We start from the raw sequence: 18,663 nt of genomic DNA, 5'->3' as shown, positions 1-18,663 counted from the left end.
GGAACTGAACTGGGGCGGGGAGGTGGCGCCGGAAATACCGGACCGTGCAGGCGTACTGGTTCCCTTGAACACCGAGCCTGCCCAACCTTACCTGGTTGAATGCTCCCCGTCGGCCGACCAGTGCGGGAAGGTGGAATAACCCGCACCGAGCTATGTAGGCGAACCGGGGACACCATGCGTAAGGCTGGTGCCATGTATACCGGCCCGAGGAGACGCACTGGAGACCAGACGCGTTGAGCCGGTATCATGGCACCTGGCTCAATGCCCAATCTAGCCCTACCAGTGCGGGAAGGTGGAATAACCCGCACCGGGCTATGAACACGTACAGGAGACACCGTGCGCTCTACTGCGTAACACGGTGTCCGCCCGTACTCCCGCTCTCCACGGTTAGCCTGGGAAGTGGGCGCAGGTCTCCTACCTGCCCTCGGCCCACTACCTCTTAGCCCCCCTCCAAGAAATTTTTGGGTAGTACTCACGGGTCTCCAGCCTTGCCTCCGTGCTGCCTCCTCATATCGCCTCCTCTCGGCTTTCGCTGCCTCCAGCTCTTCACGAGGGAGGCGATATTCTCCCGGTTGCGCCCAAGGTCCCTTACCATCTAAAATCTCCTCCCATGTCCATGAGTCCTTAATGCCTTGATCCTGTTGCCGCTGGTCATGTTGCTTGGTCATAGATTGGTGGGTCATTCTGTCACGATCGCGTTGACATGAACGATAGGACCAAGGCGCAACATGATTTGAATACATCTTCTTTATTTCCCACGACGAAGATGATCACCAAACACTTATACAACACTAACAAAACAACAAACGATCGTGAAACTTCAAACGTAAGTGCACACACAAACTACTTACGTCGACATATACATATACATAAACAATGACCCACAAACAGCTAAAGCCTATGGCAGCCTTAAATATGGCTCCCAATTAGAGACAACCGAAATCAGCTGTCTCTAATTGAGAACCCATTCCGGCCACCATAGACTTTCCTAGACAACTACACCCAACATAGACACAGCTAGACACATACACTCAACACAAAACCATAAACTACAACCAACACCCCCTCTACCAAATAATACCCCAAAATACACACATACCCCATGTCACACCCTGACCTAACTAAAATAATAAATAAAACAAATATTACTAAGGCCAGGGCGTGACAATGTGGGTGCCGAGGCTAAATGACTGTGCCATCCACTTGATAATATATAACTTTATTGCTCCAGACAGCATCTTATTTACATTCTTTATTGTAACCACAATGTCACAAATAATTTGTATCTACCTTTCCAATTACCTTTAGAGGTTGATTAATTTAATTAATAATTAATTAATTTGATTAATATTATGGTGTTTCTATTCCAAGGAAAAGGAAAAACCCTCTGGGTTGTATGTTAGGAACGGAAAATATGGCGCTGTACAACATGATGGTCAGGAGTAAAGTATTGGGCTATTTAGCTAAAGAATCCCTTGTCGTGCGGGCATGCGGGAGACCGGGGTTCAATTCCCCGACAGGGAGGAAGGAGTAGGCTGTCCTTGTAAATAAGAATTTGTTCTTAACTGACTTGCCTAGATAAACAAAGGTTACACTAAAGCATCACATTTCTACACGCTAATTGTATAATTGTAGTCTAACCATTAACCAAAAGGAGATTCAGTCTAAATAAAAATCTCATTGATTTATCAAGACCAGTCCCCAAGCTTATCTCAGAGCAGCGTGAAACGGTGCTAAAATAGTTATGACGTGACTCTCCGCCAATAATTAAGTATAGAGGATTGGAGGATATTTCTGTAATTGTGACATTTTGTTCCCATAGTAATTCATTATGGATCCATAACTAAATAAACATCGGCATTTTGAAAGAGTATTTTTATAATTATTTTATTAACGAAAGCAGAAAGATGCCATTATTAGTTACATTGTTTCAGTTTGAACGTGCAGACTGGCACTAAGAACAGAACAGCGGGAACGTTTCCCTAGTCAGCACCATTATTAGTGCAATGCCCCTTAAAGTGTTGCCAGTGGGGTGGGGTTGGGGGTCCACCCCCTCTCTCCCTTCCTCATGGGCTAGGTCGGTCTTCTGTGCGCGGCTCTGCAAGCGCCATGCTCTACCATCTGAGCTACTGAGGACCACACTTGAAAATGCTTGTAATCTAACGCCTGTCTCGGTTAGTTCTGGTCGATACAGCATGGTGGAGGCTGCCTACCGCTAGGTTAGTTCTGGTCGATACAGCTTGGTGAAGGCTGCCTACCGCTAGGTTAGTTCTGGTCGATACAGCATGGTGAAGGCTGTCTACTGCCAGGTTAGTTCTGGTCAATACAGCATGGTGAAGGCTGCCTACCGCTAGGTTAGTTCTGGTCGATACAGCATGGTGAAGGCTGTCTACTGCCAGGTTAGTTCTGGTTGATACAGCATGGTGAAGGCTTTCTACCACGAGGTTAGTTCTGGTCGATACAGCATGGTGAAGGCTGTCTACTGCCAGGTTAGTTCTGGTCAATACAGCATGGTGAAGGCTGCCTACCGCTAGGTTAGTTCTGGTCGATACAGCATGGTGAAGGCTGTCTACTGCCAGGTTAGTTCTGGTTGATACAGCATGGTGAAGGCTGTCTACCGCTAGGTTAGTTCTGGTTGATACAGCATGGTGAAGGCTGCCTACCGCTAGGTTAGTTCTGGTCGATACAGCATGGTGAAGGCTGTCTACCACGAGGTTAGTTCTGGTCAATACAGTATGGTGAAGGCTGCCTACCGCTAGGTTAGTTCTGGTCAATCACAGCATGGTGAAGGCTGTCTACTGCCAGGTTAGTTCTGGTCGATCACAGCATGGTGAAGGCTGCCTACCGCTAGGTTAGTTCTGGTCGATACAGCATGGTGAAGGCTGTCTACTGCCAGGTTAGTTCTGGTTGATACAGCATGGTGAAGGCTGCCTACCGCTAGGTTAGTTCTGGTTGATACAGCATGGTGAAGGCTGCCTACCGCTAGGTTAGTTCTGGTCGATACAGCATGGTGAAGGCTGCCTACCGCTAGGTTAGTTCTGGTCAATCACAGCATGGTGAAGGCTGTCTACTGCCAGGTTAGTTCTGGTCGATCACAGCATGGTGAAGGCTGCCTACCGCCAGGTTAGTTCTGGTCGATACAGCATGGTGAAGGCTGTCTACCGCTAGGTTAGTTCTGGTCGATACAGCATGGTGAAGGCTGCCTACCGCTAGGTTAGTTCCTGTTGATACAGCATGGTGAAGGCTGCCTACCGCTAGGTTAGTTCTGGTTGATACAGCATGGTGAAGGCTGCCTACCGCTAGGTTAGTTCCTGTTGATACAGCATGGTGAAGGCTGCCTACCGCTAGGTTAGTTCTGGTCGATACAGCATGGTGAAGGCTGCCTACCGCTAGGTTAGTTCTGGTCGATACAGCATGGTGAAGGCTGTCTACCACGAGGTTAGTTCTGGTCAATACAGTATGGTGAAGGCTGCCTACCGCTAGGTTAGTTCTGGTCAATCACAGCATGGTGAAGGCTGTCTACTGCCAGGTTAGTTCTGGTCGATCACAGCATGGTGAAGGCTGCCTACCGCTAGGTTAGTTCTGGTCGATACAGCATGGTGAAGGCTGTCTACTGCCAGGTTAGTTCTGGTTGATACAGCATGGTGAAGGCTGCCTACCGCTAGGTTAGTTCTGGTTGATACAGCATGGTGAAGGCTGCCTACCGCTAGGTTAGTTCTGGTCGATACAGCATGGTGAAGGCTGCCTACCGCTAGGTTAGTTCTGGTCAATCACAGCATGGTGAAGGCTGTCTACTGCCAGGTTAGTTCTGGTCGATCACAGCATGGTGAAGGCTGCCTACCGCCAGGTTAGTTCTGGTCGATACAGCATGGTGAAGGCTGTCTACCGCTAGGTTAGTTCTGGTCGATACAGCATGGTGAAGGCTGCCTACCGCTAGGTTAGTTCCTGTTGATACAGCATGGTGAAGGCTGCCTACCGCTAGGTTAGTTCTGGTTGATACAGCATGGTGAAGGCTGCCTACCGCTAGGTTAGTTCCTGTTGATACAGCATGGTGAAGGCTGCCTACCGCTAGGTTAGTTCTGGTCAATACAGCATGGTGAAGGCTGCCTACCGCTAGGTTAGTTCTGGTCGATACAGCATGGTGAAGGCTGCCTACCGCTAGGTTAGTTCTGGTCAATACAGCATGGTGGAGGCTGCCTACCGCTAGGTTAGTTCTGGTTGATACAGCATGGTGAAGGCTGTCTACCGCTAGGTTAGTTCTGGTCAATACAGTATGGTGAAGGCTGCCTACCGCTAGGTTAGTTCTGGTCAATCACAGCATGGTGAAGGCTGTCTACTGCCAGGTTAGTTCTGGTCGATCACAGCATGGTGAAGGCTGCCTACCGCTAGGTTAGTTCTGGTCGATACAGCATGGTGAAGGCTGTCTACCACGAGGTTAGTTCTGGTTGATACAGCATGGTGAAGGCTGTCTACCGTGAGGTTAGTTCTGGTCGATACAGCATGGTGAAGGCTGTCTACCACGAGGTTAGTTCTGGTCAATCACAGCATGGTGAAGGCTGCTTAAAGGGGCAATCTGCTGTTAAAACAATATCAAAGTGACGACACTGTTTTGGTAAAAAGCTATGGAGTGGAGTTGGGGAAATGTAATAACTCATTCATAGACCGAGCTATGGATGCAAGGACTGATCATCCATGTTAGCACATTCTAAAATGACGCTGGAAGAAATGGTAGCAGTTTTACGTGTGCCCAACCAATTCTGCTATTGTGGGGTTTTTCGTGTTATTTGTAACTTATTTTGTACACAATGTTTCTGCAACCGTATTTTACGGCAAAAAAGAGCTTCTGGATATCTGAACAGGGATCACTCACCTCGGATTAGACAAATATTTTTTCTTCAACAAGCAGGACGCACAGGACATTCTCCGAACACCCAATAAGGCCAACATCCCAGTTATTTGCAAGAGGAAGAGATGCAGGTACAGAGGATACCGAGCGGGGTGCCTTGTAAGGATCCGCAGAAGGTGAGTGGGAAAGCTGCCATTACCGTCAATATTACTCGCCAATGTGCAATCATTGGACAATAAATTAGATGAAGTACCATCACGAATATCCTACCAACGGGACATCAAAAACTGTAACATCTTATGTTTCACGGAATCCTGACTGGAGGATGACATGGATATTCACCTAGCAGGATATACGCTGCACCGGCTAGATCGAACAGCACACTCCGTTAAGACGAGGGGGGGCGGTCTGTGCATATTTGTATACAACAGCTGGTGCACGAAATCTAAGGAAGTCTCTAGATTTTGCTCGCCTGAAGTAGAGTATCTTGTGATAAATTGCAGACCACATTATTTGCCTAGAGAGTTTTCATCTATACTTTTCGTGGCTGTTTATTTACCACCACAGACGGATGCTGGCACTAAGACCGCACTCAGTCAGCTGTATAAGGAAATAAACAAACAGGAAACCACTCACCCAGAGGCGGCGCTCCTAGTGGCAGGAGACTTTAATGCAGGGAAACTTAAATCAGTTCTACCTAGTTTCCATCAACATGTTACATGTGCAACCAGAGGGAAAATAAGTCTAGATGACCTGTACTCCACACACAGAGATGCGTACAAAGCTCTCCCTCGCCCTCAATGTGGTAAATCCGACCACAATTATATCCTCCTGATTCCTGCTTACAACCAGAAATTAAAGCAGGAAGCACCAGTGACTCGGTCTATAAAAAAAGTGGTCAGATGAAGCAGATGCTGAACTACAGGACTGTTTTGCTATCACAGACTGGAGCATGTTCTGGGATTCTTCCGATGGCATTGAGGAGTACACCACATCAGTCACTGGCTTTATCAATAAGTGCATCGAGGACGTCGTTCCCACAGTGACTTTACGTACATTTCCCAACCAGAAGCCATGGATTACAGGCAACATTCGCACTGAGCTAAAGGGTAGAACTGCCGCTTTTTGAAGGTGTGGGACTCTAACCCGGAAGCTTATAAGAAATCCTGCTATGCCCTCCGACGAACCATCAAACAGGCAAAGCGTCAATACAGGGCGAAGATTGAATCGTACTACACCGGCTCCGACGCTCGTCTTATGTGGCAGGGCTTGCAAACTATTACAGACTACAAAGGGAAGCACAGCTGTGAGCTGCCCAGTGACACGAGCCTACCAGACGAGCTAAATCACTTCTATGCTCGCTTCGAGACAAGCAACACTGAGGTATGCATGAGAGAATCAGCTCTTCCAGACGACTGTGTGATCACGCTTTCTGTAGCCGACGTGAGTAAGACGTTTAAATTGGTCAACATTCACAAGGCTGCGGGGCCAGACGGATGACCAGGACGTGTGCTCCGGGCATGTGCTCACCAACTGGCAGGTGTCTTCACTCACATTTTCAACATGTCCCTGATTGAGTCTGTAATACCAACATGTTTCAAGCAGACCACCATAGTCCCTGTGCCCAAGAACACGAAGGCAACCTGCCTTAACCTGTTAAGGCTGGGGGCGCTGTTGTCACTATTTATGGTAATCGTGTAATTTTTGAAACGGCTTCCTACAAAATTCTTGATCGTACAATATGCATATTATTATTATTATTGGATAGAAAACAGTCTATAGTTTCTATAGGAGTTGAAATTTTGTCTCTAAGTGGAACAGAACCCACTCTACAGCAATTTCCCTGACATGGAGTCAGATTTCAGAAATTTTGGCCACTGTTCTGGAGTCAGTTTTAAGGCCAATGTTATTCCTATGAGTATACGGACACTGCTTACGTCTTCCCCTGGATGCCTTTACGTGATGACGATTTGAATGGGGTCGATTGCGCATTCACAGGCACTATAAATTAAAAAACCCTGTAGGTAGGAGCTCCTTTCCAGCTGCGTCATGCGCGTGGAGGACATCGACCTGCTATTTTTCCAAGCGTTTGTTTAGCCTGTTATATTTCTCTGGTCATGTTTTTGGCTGCCTGCCATCCAGGACCTCTACACCAGGCGGTGTCAGAGGAAGGCCCTAAAATTGTCAAAGACCCCAGCCACCCCAGTCATAGACTGTTCTCTCTAACACCACATGGCAAGCGCTACCGGAGTGCCAAGTCTAGGACAAAAAGGCTTCTCAACAGTTTTTACCCCCCAAGCCATAAGTCTCCTGAACAGGTAATCAAATGGTTAGCCGGACTATTTGCATTGTGTGCCCCCTCAATCCCTCTTTTACACTGCTACTCTCTGTTAATCATATATACATAGTCACTTTAACCACGTCTACATGTACATACTACCTCAATCAGCCTGACTAACCGGTGTCTGTATGTAGCCTCTACTGTATATAGCCTCTCTACTGTATATAGCCTCTCTACTGTATATAGCCTCTCTACTGTATATAGCCTCTCTACTGTATGTAGCCTCTACTGTATATAGCCTCTCTACTGTATATAGCCTCTCTACTGTATATAGCCTCGCTACTTTTATAGCCTCTCTACTGTATATAGCCTCTCTACTGTATATAGCCTCTCTACTGTATATAGCCTTTCTACTGTATATAGCCTTTCTACTGTATATAGCCTCTCTACTGTATATAGCCTCTCTACTGTATATAGCCTCGCTACTGTATATAGCCTCGCTACTGTATATAGCCTGTCTTTTTACTGTTGTTTTATTTCTTTACTTACCTATTGTTCACCTAATACCTTTTTTGCACTGTTGGTTAGAGCCTGTAAGTAAGCATTTCACTGTAAGGTCTACACCTGTTGTATTCAGCGCACGTGACAAATAAACTTTGATTTGATTTCCAGTTATAACCATGTTTTCAAAATATACAGTGTTTGTTTAGAATGATTATGGTTTCAAACAAAGGAGTAAAACAAGCTCATGAGGCATCTACAAGTTATATGATTCAAGGGTCAATGGGTAAATATAATTAATTTATGTCTAAAACTGGATGTAGCAATTGCAGATTGCTAACCCTAACACTAGAAACAGACTACAGAGTATTTACCACTGGTTGAGACAAGTGTTTTAGCTACAGCTTTATTTCATGACAAAGTCATTCATTTAGGAACAATGAGTATGTTTACATGCACACTAATAATAGTTTTGGCAGAAGGAGTACGGCAGTAGTCATGGAAACACCTTACTCTGCGTATCTTATGTTTATGGTAGTAGTCATGGAAACACCTTACTCTGTGTATCTTATGTTTATGGTAGTAGTCATGGAAACACCTTACTCTGTGTATCTTATGTTTATGGTAGTAGTCATGGAAACACCTAACTCTGTGTATCTTATGTTTATGGTAGTAGTCATGGAAACACCTTACTCTGTGTATCTTATGTTTATGGTAGTAGTCATGGAAACACCTTACTCTGTGTATCTTATGTTTATGGTAGTAGTCATGGAAACACCTAACTCTGTGTATCTTATGTTTATGGCAGTAGTCATGGAAACACCTAACTCTGTGTATCTTATGTTCATGGCAGAAGGAGTACGGTAGTAGTCATGGAAACACCTAACTCTGTGTATCTTATGTTTATGGTAGTAGTCATGGAAACACCTAACTCTGTGTATCTTATGTTTATGGCAGAAGGAGTACGGTAGTAGTCATGGAAACACCTAACTCTGCGTATCTTATGTTTATGGCAGAAGGAGTACGGTAGTAGTCATGGAAACACCTAACTCTGCGTATCTTATGTTTATGGCAGAAGGAGTACGGTAGTAGTCATGGTAACACCTTACTCTGTGTATCTTATGTTTATGGCAGAAGGAGTACGGTAGTAGTCATGGAAACACCTAACTCTGCGTATCTTATGTTTATGGCAGAAGGAGTACGGTAGTAGTCATGGAAACACCTTACTCTGCGTATCTTAATAGGCGTAAGGTCATCATCAAAGTATGCATCCGCTGATTAAAACACCTGGTTTTTCTGAACACTCTTTAGAATGATTAGGACACGTATACTGCTTAATCCATCGTTCCTGTGGTGTATTTGATCTTGTGCACTGGGTAGCGTAAGCTTCTCTCTTGTGCACGAGTGAAATGATTTTGGAAAAACTGAAAGTATGCAGCTTATAAATTGTATTCACATACAAACTTTGTCACTGTGGTAGAACCTTTATTTTCATTACTGATGTTCTGCATTTATCAAAGTCCCATCAGGTAGCCTCATTTCAGATGTGTCCATGTAAACAGGATTATCAGGGAGCTGTTTCTTCTTGCAAAGCAAGTAAACACTTTTTAAATGAACTATTATATCAACCTGACTAGCCACAATAATCATGTAACCATTCTGCTGTTTTGATAGCTTGTTTCCCCCTCCATGAAGAGAAACATGGTGCTTCTTAGAGCTACTCCAATACAGGAAGAGATGCTTTAGGAGGTTTCTGCTTTTAGCCACAGCAAGAGCGAGTTGTTGAAGCTTTTTCTCTTTGAAGCAACATTCTACAGTTTCATTCCTTTAATTTGTCCTCCATTAGAAGCTTCATGGTACAGGTCCAGACTCCACAGGACATGGCACTATATCCCCCAGTGACGTGAGTATGACACGATGCATCCAAATACACTCTGATCTACATGGCTGGTCGGCCTGGTACTGCCAAATGACTGTTTGGTTTGTTGCACCCTTTTCTCTGGGCTGACCGTCACCCTGGCTTTTCTCTGGGCTGACTGTCACCCTGGCTTTTCTCTGGGCTGACTGTCACCCTGGCTTTTCTCTGGGCTGACTGTCACCCTGGCTTTTCTCTGGGCTGACTGTCACCCTGGCTTTTCTGTGGGCTGACCATCACTGGACATTCACTTCTCTGTCAGTTGTTCTCGCTTTGTCGTCTTCTCTCTCTCTCGCTCTGTCTGTCTGTCTGCGTCTCGGTAGGGCGCGTCTCGGTAGGGCGCGTCTCGGTAGGGCGCGTCTGTTCTACACAACAGCTGCTTCTCTTCTCTCACTGATCTGATCTGTTGTAATACTGTGAGGGTAGTTCTCTGTAGGGGGTGTAGAGGATGTTACTGAGACATACTGCTGACTGACTGGCTGATATCTACATTCACACAGCATGGGAGCTGGGTAGTCTAATAAATAACGACTGGAACGTAGGGCACAATTGCCATATAACCGTGTGGATGTGGACTGTCATGAAAATCAAATAACCCTCATAACCGTTGCTCGTGCAAAATAATGCATTTTTTGTAATGTCAGTTAAGTTGAATCAACAAATCACAGCAGAAACAGAAACCCAGCCTAAAATCCCAAACAGCAAGCAATGCAGATGTAGAAGCATGGTGGCTAGGAAAAACTCCCTAGGAAGAAACCTAGAGGAACCAGGCTCTGAGGGGTGGCCAGTCCTCTTCTGGCTCTGCCGGGTGGAGATAGTACATTGCCATTAACGCCAGATTGTTCAAGATGTTCAGGTGGATATATTGAAGCAACATCTCAAGACATCAGTCAGGAAGTTAAAGCTTGGTCGCAAGTGGGTCTTCCAAATGGACATTGACCCCTAGCATACTTCTAAAGTTGTGACAAAATGGCTTAAGGACAACAAAGTCAAGGTATTGGAGTGGCCATCACAAAGCCCTGATCTCAATCCTATAGAAAATTTGTGGGCAGAACTGAAAAAGCGTGTTTGAGCAAGGAGGCCTACAAACCTGACTCAGTTACACCAGCTCTGTCGGGAGGAATGGGCCATAATTCACGCAACTTACTGTGGGAAGCTTGTGGAAGGCTATCCGAAAAGTTTGTCCCAAGTTAAACAATTTAAATGCAACGCTACCAAATACTAATTGAGTGTATATAAACTTCTGACCCACTGGGAATGTGATGAAAGAAATAAAAGCTGAAATAAATCATTCTCTCTATTATTCTGACATTTCAAATTCTTAAAATAAAGTGTTGATCCTAACTGACTTCAGACAGGGAGTTTATATGTATTTGGCTGAGGTGTATGTAAACGTCCGACTTCAACTGTGCGTACGAGATGAGTAATGTAGGGTATGTAAACATTATATAAAGTGCCATTGTTTAAAGTGACTAGTGATACATTTATTACATCCAATTTTTTATTATTATATTGGCTAGAGATTTGAGTCAGTATGTTGGCAGCAGCCACTCGATGTTAGTGATGGCTGTTTAACAGTCTGATGGCCTTGTGATAGAAGCTGTTTTTCAGTCTCTCGGTTCCTGCTTTGATGCACCTGTACTGACCTCGCCTTCTGCATGGTAGCGGGGTGAACAGGCAGTGGCGAGGCAGAAGGGTGGTTGTTGTCCTTGATGATCTTTATGGCCTTCCTGTGACATCGGGTGGTGTAGGTATCCTGGAGGGCAGGTAGTTTGCCCCCGGTGATGCGTTGTGCAGACCTCACTACCCTCTGGAGAGCCTTACGGTTGTGGGCGGAGCAGTTGCCGTACCAGGCGGTGATACAGCCCGACAGGATGCTCTCGATTGTGCATCTGTAAAAGTTTGTTTACGGTGACAAGCCAAATTTCTTTAGCCTCACCAGTTTACATAGAGTCCAATTAAGTTATTTCTCGTTGAGGTGTCTGCTTGGGGGGGATATACACGGCTGTGATTATAATCGAAGAGAATTCTCTTGGTAGATAATGCGGTCTGCATTTGATTGTAAGGAATTCTAGGTCAGTTGAACATGGACTTGAGTCCCTGTATGTTGTTATGATCACACCATGACTCGTTAATCATAAGGCATCATAAGGCCCCCGCCCTTCTTACCAGAGAGATGTTTGTTTCTGTCGGCTCGAATCATGAAGAAACCGGGTGGCTGTACCGACTCTGATAACGTATCCCGAGTGAGCCATGTTTCCATGAAACAGAGAATGTTACAATCTCTGATGTCTCTCTGGAAGGCAACCCTTGCTCGAATTTCATATACTTTTTTAAAAATATACTTTTTTTTAGCCTTCCTCTGATACCGCCTGGTATATAGGTCGTGGATGGCAGGAAGCTTGGCCCCAGTGATGTACTGGGCCGTGCGCACTACTCTCTGTAGAGCCTTCTGGTGGCATGTCGAGCAGTTGCCATACCAGGCGGTGATGCAACTGGTCAGGATGCTCTTGATGGTGCAGCTGTAGAACTTTTTGAGGATCTGCGGACCCCTGCCAACATTTTCAGGCTCCTGAGGGGGAAAACATGTTTTCTGACCGTCTTGGGGTGCTTCGACCATGATAGTTTGGTGATGTGGACACCAAGGAACTTGAAACTCTCAACCCGCTCCACTACAGCCCCGTCGATGTGAATGGGGGTGTGTTTGGCCATCCTTTTCCTGTAGTCCACGATCAGCTCCTTTGTCTTGCTCACATTAAGAGAGATGTTCTCCTGGCACCATACTGCCAGGTCTCTGACCTCCCTATAGGCTGTCTCATCGTTGTCGGTGATCAGAGTACTGTTGTGTCGTCAGCAAACATAATGGTGTTGGAGTCGAGCCTGGCCGTGCAGTCATGAGTGAACAGGGAGTACAGGAGGGGCCTAAGTACACACCCTTGAGGGGCCCCAGTGTTCAGTGTTCAGCGTGTCAGACGTGTTGTTGCCTACCCTCACCACCTGGTGGGACGGCCCGTCAGGAAGTCCAGGATCCAGTTGCAGAGGGAGGTGTTTAGTCCCAGGGTCTTTTAGCTTAGTGATGAACTTTGGGCACTATGGTGTTGAACACTGAGCTGTAGTCAATGAATAGCATTCTCACATAGAAGTTCCTTTTGTCTATGTGGGAAAGGGCAGTGTGGAGTGCGATTGAGATTGCGTCATCTGTGGATCTGTTGGGGCTGTATGTGAATTGGAGTGGGTCTAGGGTTTCCGGGATGATGGTGTTGTGAGCCATGACCAGCCTTTCAAAGCATTTCATGGCTACCGACGTGAGTGCTACGAGGCAGGTTTAGGCAGGTTACCTTTGCTTTCTAGGTTTTGGGCACAGGTACTATGGTGGTCTGCGTGAAACATGTAGGTATTACAGACTCAGTCAGGAAGAGGTTGGAAATGTCAGTCAAGACACTTGCCAGTTGGTCAGCGCATGCTCTGAGTACACAAACTGGTAATCCGTCTGGCCCAGCCGCCTTGTGAATGTTGACCTGTTTAAAGGTCTTACTCACATTGGCTACGGAGAGCGTGATCACACAGTCATCCGGAACAGCTGGTGCTCATGCATGCTTCAGTGTTGCTTTCCTTAAAGCGAGCATATGCTCGTCTGTTAGGCTCGTCTCACTGGGCAGCTCGTGGCTGGGTTTCCCTTTGTAGTCCATAATATTTTGCAAGTCCTACCACATCCGATGAGCGTCAGAGCCGGTGTAGTAGGATTCAATCTTAGTCTTGTATTTACGCTTTGCCTATTTGATGGTTCGTCTGACGGCATAGCGAGATTTCTTATAAGCGTCCGGATCAGTGTCCCGCTTCTTGAAAGTGGCAGCTCTAGCCTTTAGCTCGGTGCGGATGTTTCCCGTTCTCCATGGCTTCTGGTTGGAATATGTACATATGGTCACTGTGGGGACAATGTCGTCGATGCACTAATTGATGAAGCCATTGACTGAGTCGGTATACTCCTCAATGCCATTGGATGAATCCCGGAACGTATTCCAGTCTGTGATAGCAAAAACGTCCTGTAGCTTAGCATCTGCTTCATCTGACCACTTCCTTATTGATCGAGTCACTGATGCTTCCTGCTTTAATATTTGCTTGTAAGCAGTAATCAGGAGGATATAATTATTGTCAGATTTGCCAAATGGAAGGCGAGGGAGAGCTTTGTATGCCTTTGTTTGGAGAAACAAGTGTTGTGGCAATTTCATTTATTACCAAATGAGGAGAGTTACAAACCACACACCAGTCAGAGTTATACTTGAACTTCACCTTTAATAATATGAGCTTTACAATAGCCCTTTGACTCTCAGATCAATTCAGTGTCTATCATGAGTCCCTACAGTAGAATACAAATATCTTTTATAGCCAAGATACACCCCTCTCAACTTACATGACGAACCACAGATCTTAGGAACTCTTCACAAAGAAAGACTTTTACTTGAGAGAGGAGTATCCCATAGCCAGATAGCATTCGCTATAAATTATCGTTCAGTTTGGTCTCTAAAACGAGGTTCTAATCTTGTTCCTTGTACTTCATTGTACGAAAACATTACCGCATCCAAGGCATAAATCAATTGTCAACTCATGACCCCATTCATCAACCCTCTTGACCCCATTCATGGACAAGCTCACTGAGGGGAGTGACTTGCGCACAGACATTGTAGAGACAAGTAATTGGTTCCCCCTTAATCACGCCATCCCTTCACATGGTTTACCAGATACATTCACATATGAAGACAATGTTCCATCCTGTCCTCTTCCCTTTCTGATATTCTGCATAGCACCAGAGACATGTAAAAGACAAGCCTCCTAAGGGATACATTCTAATAAAAAGTATATCACATAAGAATATTATGCAGATATGACATCTTAATTACTTATGTTACCCAACTAATTCTGATTCATCCACCACACATGCTGGGAGAAGTTTGCCTGCATTAAAGTCCCCGTCCACTAGGAGCGCCACTTCTGGATGAGCATTTTCTTGTTTGTGTCACGGATGTGTGTAGAGACGGACCAAGGCGCAGCGTTCTCTGAGTTCCACATATTTTATTTAGTGAAACTTTGAACAAAACAAATAAAGAAACAACGAAACGTAACATAAGAGGTGCAACTAACACACACAAACAATATCCCACAAACTCAGGAGGGAAAAATATCTACTTAAATATGATCCCCAATTAGAGACAACGATTACCAGCTGCCTCTAATTGGGAATCATACAAAAACACTAACATAGAAAACATAGAAATGATAAACTAGAATACCCCCTAGTCACGCCCTGACCTACTATACCATAGAGAAACAAGGGCTCTCTATGGTCAGGGCATGACAGTTTGCTTATGGCTTTATACAGCTCGTTGAGTGCGGTCTTAGTGCCAGCATCGGTTTGTGGCGTTAAATAGACAGCTATGAAAAATAAAGATAAACTCTCTTGGTAGATAGTGTGATCAACAGCTTATCATGAGGTACTCTACCTCAGGCGAGCAATACTTTGAGACTTCCTTGATACATTGCGCACCAACTTTTACTGACAATTAGACACATACCGCTACCCGTCGTCTTACCAGATGGAGCTGTTCTGTCCTGCCGATGCACAGAAAACCCAGCCAACTGTCTATTATCCGTGTCGTCGTTCAGCCATGATTTGGTCAAACATAAGATATTACAGTTTTTAACGTCCCGTTGGTAGGATAGTCTCAAACGGAGATGATCCATTTTTTTCTCCACTGATTGCACGTTGGCCAATAGAAGGAATGGGAGAGGCGGGTTGCCCACTCGCCAAAATATTCTCACAACGCACCCTGTTTTCCGCCCCCTGTATTTACGTCTTTTCTTCACGCGATTGACAGGGATTTAGGCCTGGTCTCTGACAAGCAGTATATCCTTCATCCAGTTCGAGGTGAGTGATCGCTGATATCCAGAAGCCCTTTTTGGTCATAAAAGACTGTAACAGCAAAATGATGTACAAAATAAGGAATTGTGGATAAAAACACACAAAATGTCAGTTGGCCAGCGGGCTCCAGCGCCATTATCCAAAAGCAGCACTAAGGTCTAGGAGTACGAGGACAGATGCAGAGCCTCGGTCTGACGTCATTAAAAGGTCATTTACCACCTTCACAAGTGCAGTCTCGGTGCTATGATGGGGTCTAAAACCAGACTGAAGTGTTTTGTATACATGATTTGTCTTCAGGAAGACTGTGCCATTCTATTTCTATTCCAGCACATGCAGAAAGGACAAAATGTGTCCCAAAAATTATCGTTATCAAGGCTGGCCAATTACAGTCATCCAAATTTCCATGACAGTCACAGCCCTTCTCTGGCTTGAACAGAAGCACTTCTCTCTAAGTGAAGAGAATGAGAGGAAATTAAGGTTTATTTGTTATCCAGGCCACCATGTTCCCTACCCTATTAACCAGGCGGCCATCTTGTTCTTGGGGCTTTTACACATCTGAGCTGTGTTCCAAACATGTAAAAGACACTCTCTCCCCTCAGCCCTCAAAGAAGCACTTCTGAGGGCGTATCATGACGTATGATGAATTGACTTTTGCAGGGCAAGGGAAGAATGAATTACTATGAAATGGGCCGCCCATGCCTGGAAATGTGTGTCTCGTTCGTCCCACAGTTCTGTTTTCAGTCATCATGGAGCCATCTTTGGCTGTTGTGTGCTTTTTAAGCTCTACTGTCAATTATGATGCATTTCATGTCTTGGCTAGAAGACAATGCATTCGCAGACATCGACTGCTAGCCATCAGATGACATCAGGTAAGTTGAAAATTACAATGTAGAAGTGTGATGTCAGGAAAAGTTGTCTGCGCTAGCTGTTTCCAAAAGCTAACCGAACAAAAACGTAATTACTTTTACGATACTTGTTTGTGCCGTCATGTGTATTAGTAGCACAATTTCAGTTATTTACATTCGTTTTTACTTCCACTTGTATTTTGACTTCTCCATATTAATGTTGCTTTTATGTTTTGGATTACTTTTCTTAGCGGATTTTACAATCATCGTTAATTGAATTATGGGGCGTTTCAGGCCCCGCCGTGAACAGATTTTTACACTCGCAAACTTGATCACAAACGAGCCACTTACGTTGAGTGGCTGAGTGGCTTACGCTGCCAACTTCCCTTAACTGGGTAATCGTTTGGACCAATGGCAAAGGCCACTGATTCCCCAAGGTCATAAGGCCAGGGGAAGTGGATGAGGGTGTCTTTAATGCGTTTGAAATTCTACCCAGGTCATTTATTCTCTGAAACTACTACTACTTTACCGCTGATGCTACTACTACAACTACTTTACTGCTAATACTACTACTACTACTACTTTACCGCTGATGCTACTACTACAACTACTTTACTGCTAATACTACTACTACTTTACTACTACTACTACTTTACTGCTGATGCTACTACTACTTTACTGCTAATACTACTACTACTACTTTACTGCTAATACTACTACTACTTTACTACTACTACTACTTTACTGCTGATGCTACTACTACACCTACTTTACTGCTAATACTACTACTACTTTACTACTACTACTACTTTACTTCTGATGCTACTGCTACTACTACTTTACTGCTAATGCTACTAATACTTTGCTACTAATACTTTGCTACTACTACTATTGCTACTTCAACTAATGCTGATGCTGCTACTACTACTACTACTGTTGTTGGTACTACATCTGCTGCTGCCGCTACAACTACTACGGCTGCTCTCTACTACTACTATTACTACTAACTACTTATTTTGATGCTACTACTGTTACTACTACTGCTGCTGCAACTACTACTACTGTTGATGCTACTGCGGCTGCTCTACTACTACTACTGCTACTACTTTTGATGCTACTGCGGCTGCTCTACTACTACTACTACTACTGTTGATGCTACTGCGGCTGCTCTACTACTACTACTGCTACTACTACTTTTGATGCTACTGCGACTGCTCTACTACTGGTACTACTACTACTACTACTTTTGATGCTACTGCGGCTGCTCTACTACTGGTACTACTACTACTACTACTGTTGATGCTACTGCGGCTGCTCTACTACTGGTACTACTACTACTACTACTTTTGATGCTACTGCGGCTGCTCTACTACTGGTACTACTACTACTACTACTGTTGATGCTACTGCGGCTGCTCTACTATTACTACTGCTACTACTACTGTTGATGCTACTGCGACTGCTCTACTACTACTACTACTACTACTACTACTGTTGATGCTACTGCGACTGCTCTACTACTGGTACTACTACTACTACTACTACTACTACTACTACTGTTGATGCTACTGCGGCTGCTCTACTACTACTACTACTACTACTACTACTACTACTACTACTGTTGATGCTACTGCGGCTGCTCTACTACTGGTACTACTACTACTACTACTACTGTTGATGCTACTGCGACTGCTCTACTACTACTACTACTACTGTTGATGCTACTGCGGCTGCTCTACTACTACTACTGCTACTACTGTTGATGCTACTGCGGCTGCTCTACTACTGGTACTACTACTACTACTGTTGATGCTACTGCGGCTGCTCTACTACTACTGTTGATGCTACTGCGGCTGCTCTACTACTGGTACTACTACTACTACTACTACTACTACTACTACTACTACTACTACTGTTGATGCTACTGCGGCTGCTCTACTACTACTACTACTACTACTACTACTACTGTTGATGCTACTGCGGCTACTCTACTACTACTACTGCTACTACTACTGTTGATGCTACTGCGGCTGCTCTACTACTGGTACTACTACTACTACTACTACTGTTGATGCTACTGCGGCTGCTCTACTACTACTACTACTACTACTACTACTACTGTTGATGCTACTGCGGCTGCTCTACTACTACTACTGCTACTACTACTGTTGATGCTACTGCGACTGCTCTACTACTACTACTACTACTACTGTTGATGCTACTGCGACTGCTCTACTACTACTACTACTACTGTTGATGCTACTGCGGCTGCTCTACTACTACTACTGCTACTACTGTTGATGCTACTGCGGCTGCTCTACTACTGGTACTACTACTACTACTGTTGATGCTACTGCGG

General features: G+C 44.9%; 1 protein-coding gene across 1 annotated transcript in view; it reads left to right on the top strand.

Moving 5' to 3' along the window:
* Nucleotides 1–18,663, top strand: part of LOC129843512 (V-type proton ATPase subunit H-like) — a 111,333-nt gene that overhangs the window by 37,288 nt on the left and 55,382 nt on the right. The window contains exon 7 of the mRNA XM_055912272.1: nucleotides 9,475–9,531. Coding sequence (XP_055768247.1) covers nucleotides 9,475–9,531 — 57 coding nt within the window. The remainder of the gene's footprint in view (nucleotides 1–9,474; nucleotides 9,532–18,663) is intronic.

Source organism: Salvelinus fontinalis, unplaced genomic scaffold (assembly GCF_029448725.1).
Source record: "Salvelinus fontinalis isolate EN_2023a unplaced genomic scaffold, ASM2944872v1 scaffold_0151, whole genome shotgun sequence".
NCBI classification, from domain to species: Eukaryota; Metazoa; Chordata; class Actinopteri; order Salmoniformes; family Salmonidae; genus Salvelinus; species Salvelinus fontinalis.
This window is presented reverse-complemented; position numbering and strand designations above follow the sequence as displayed.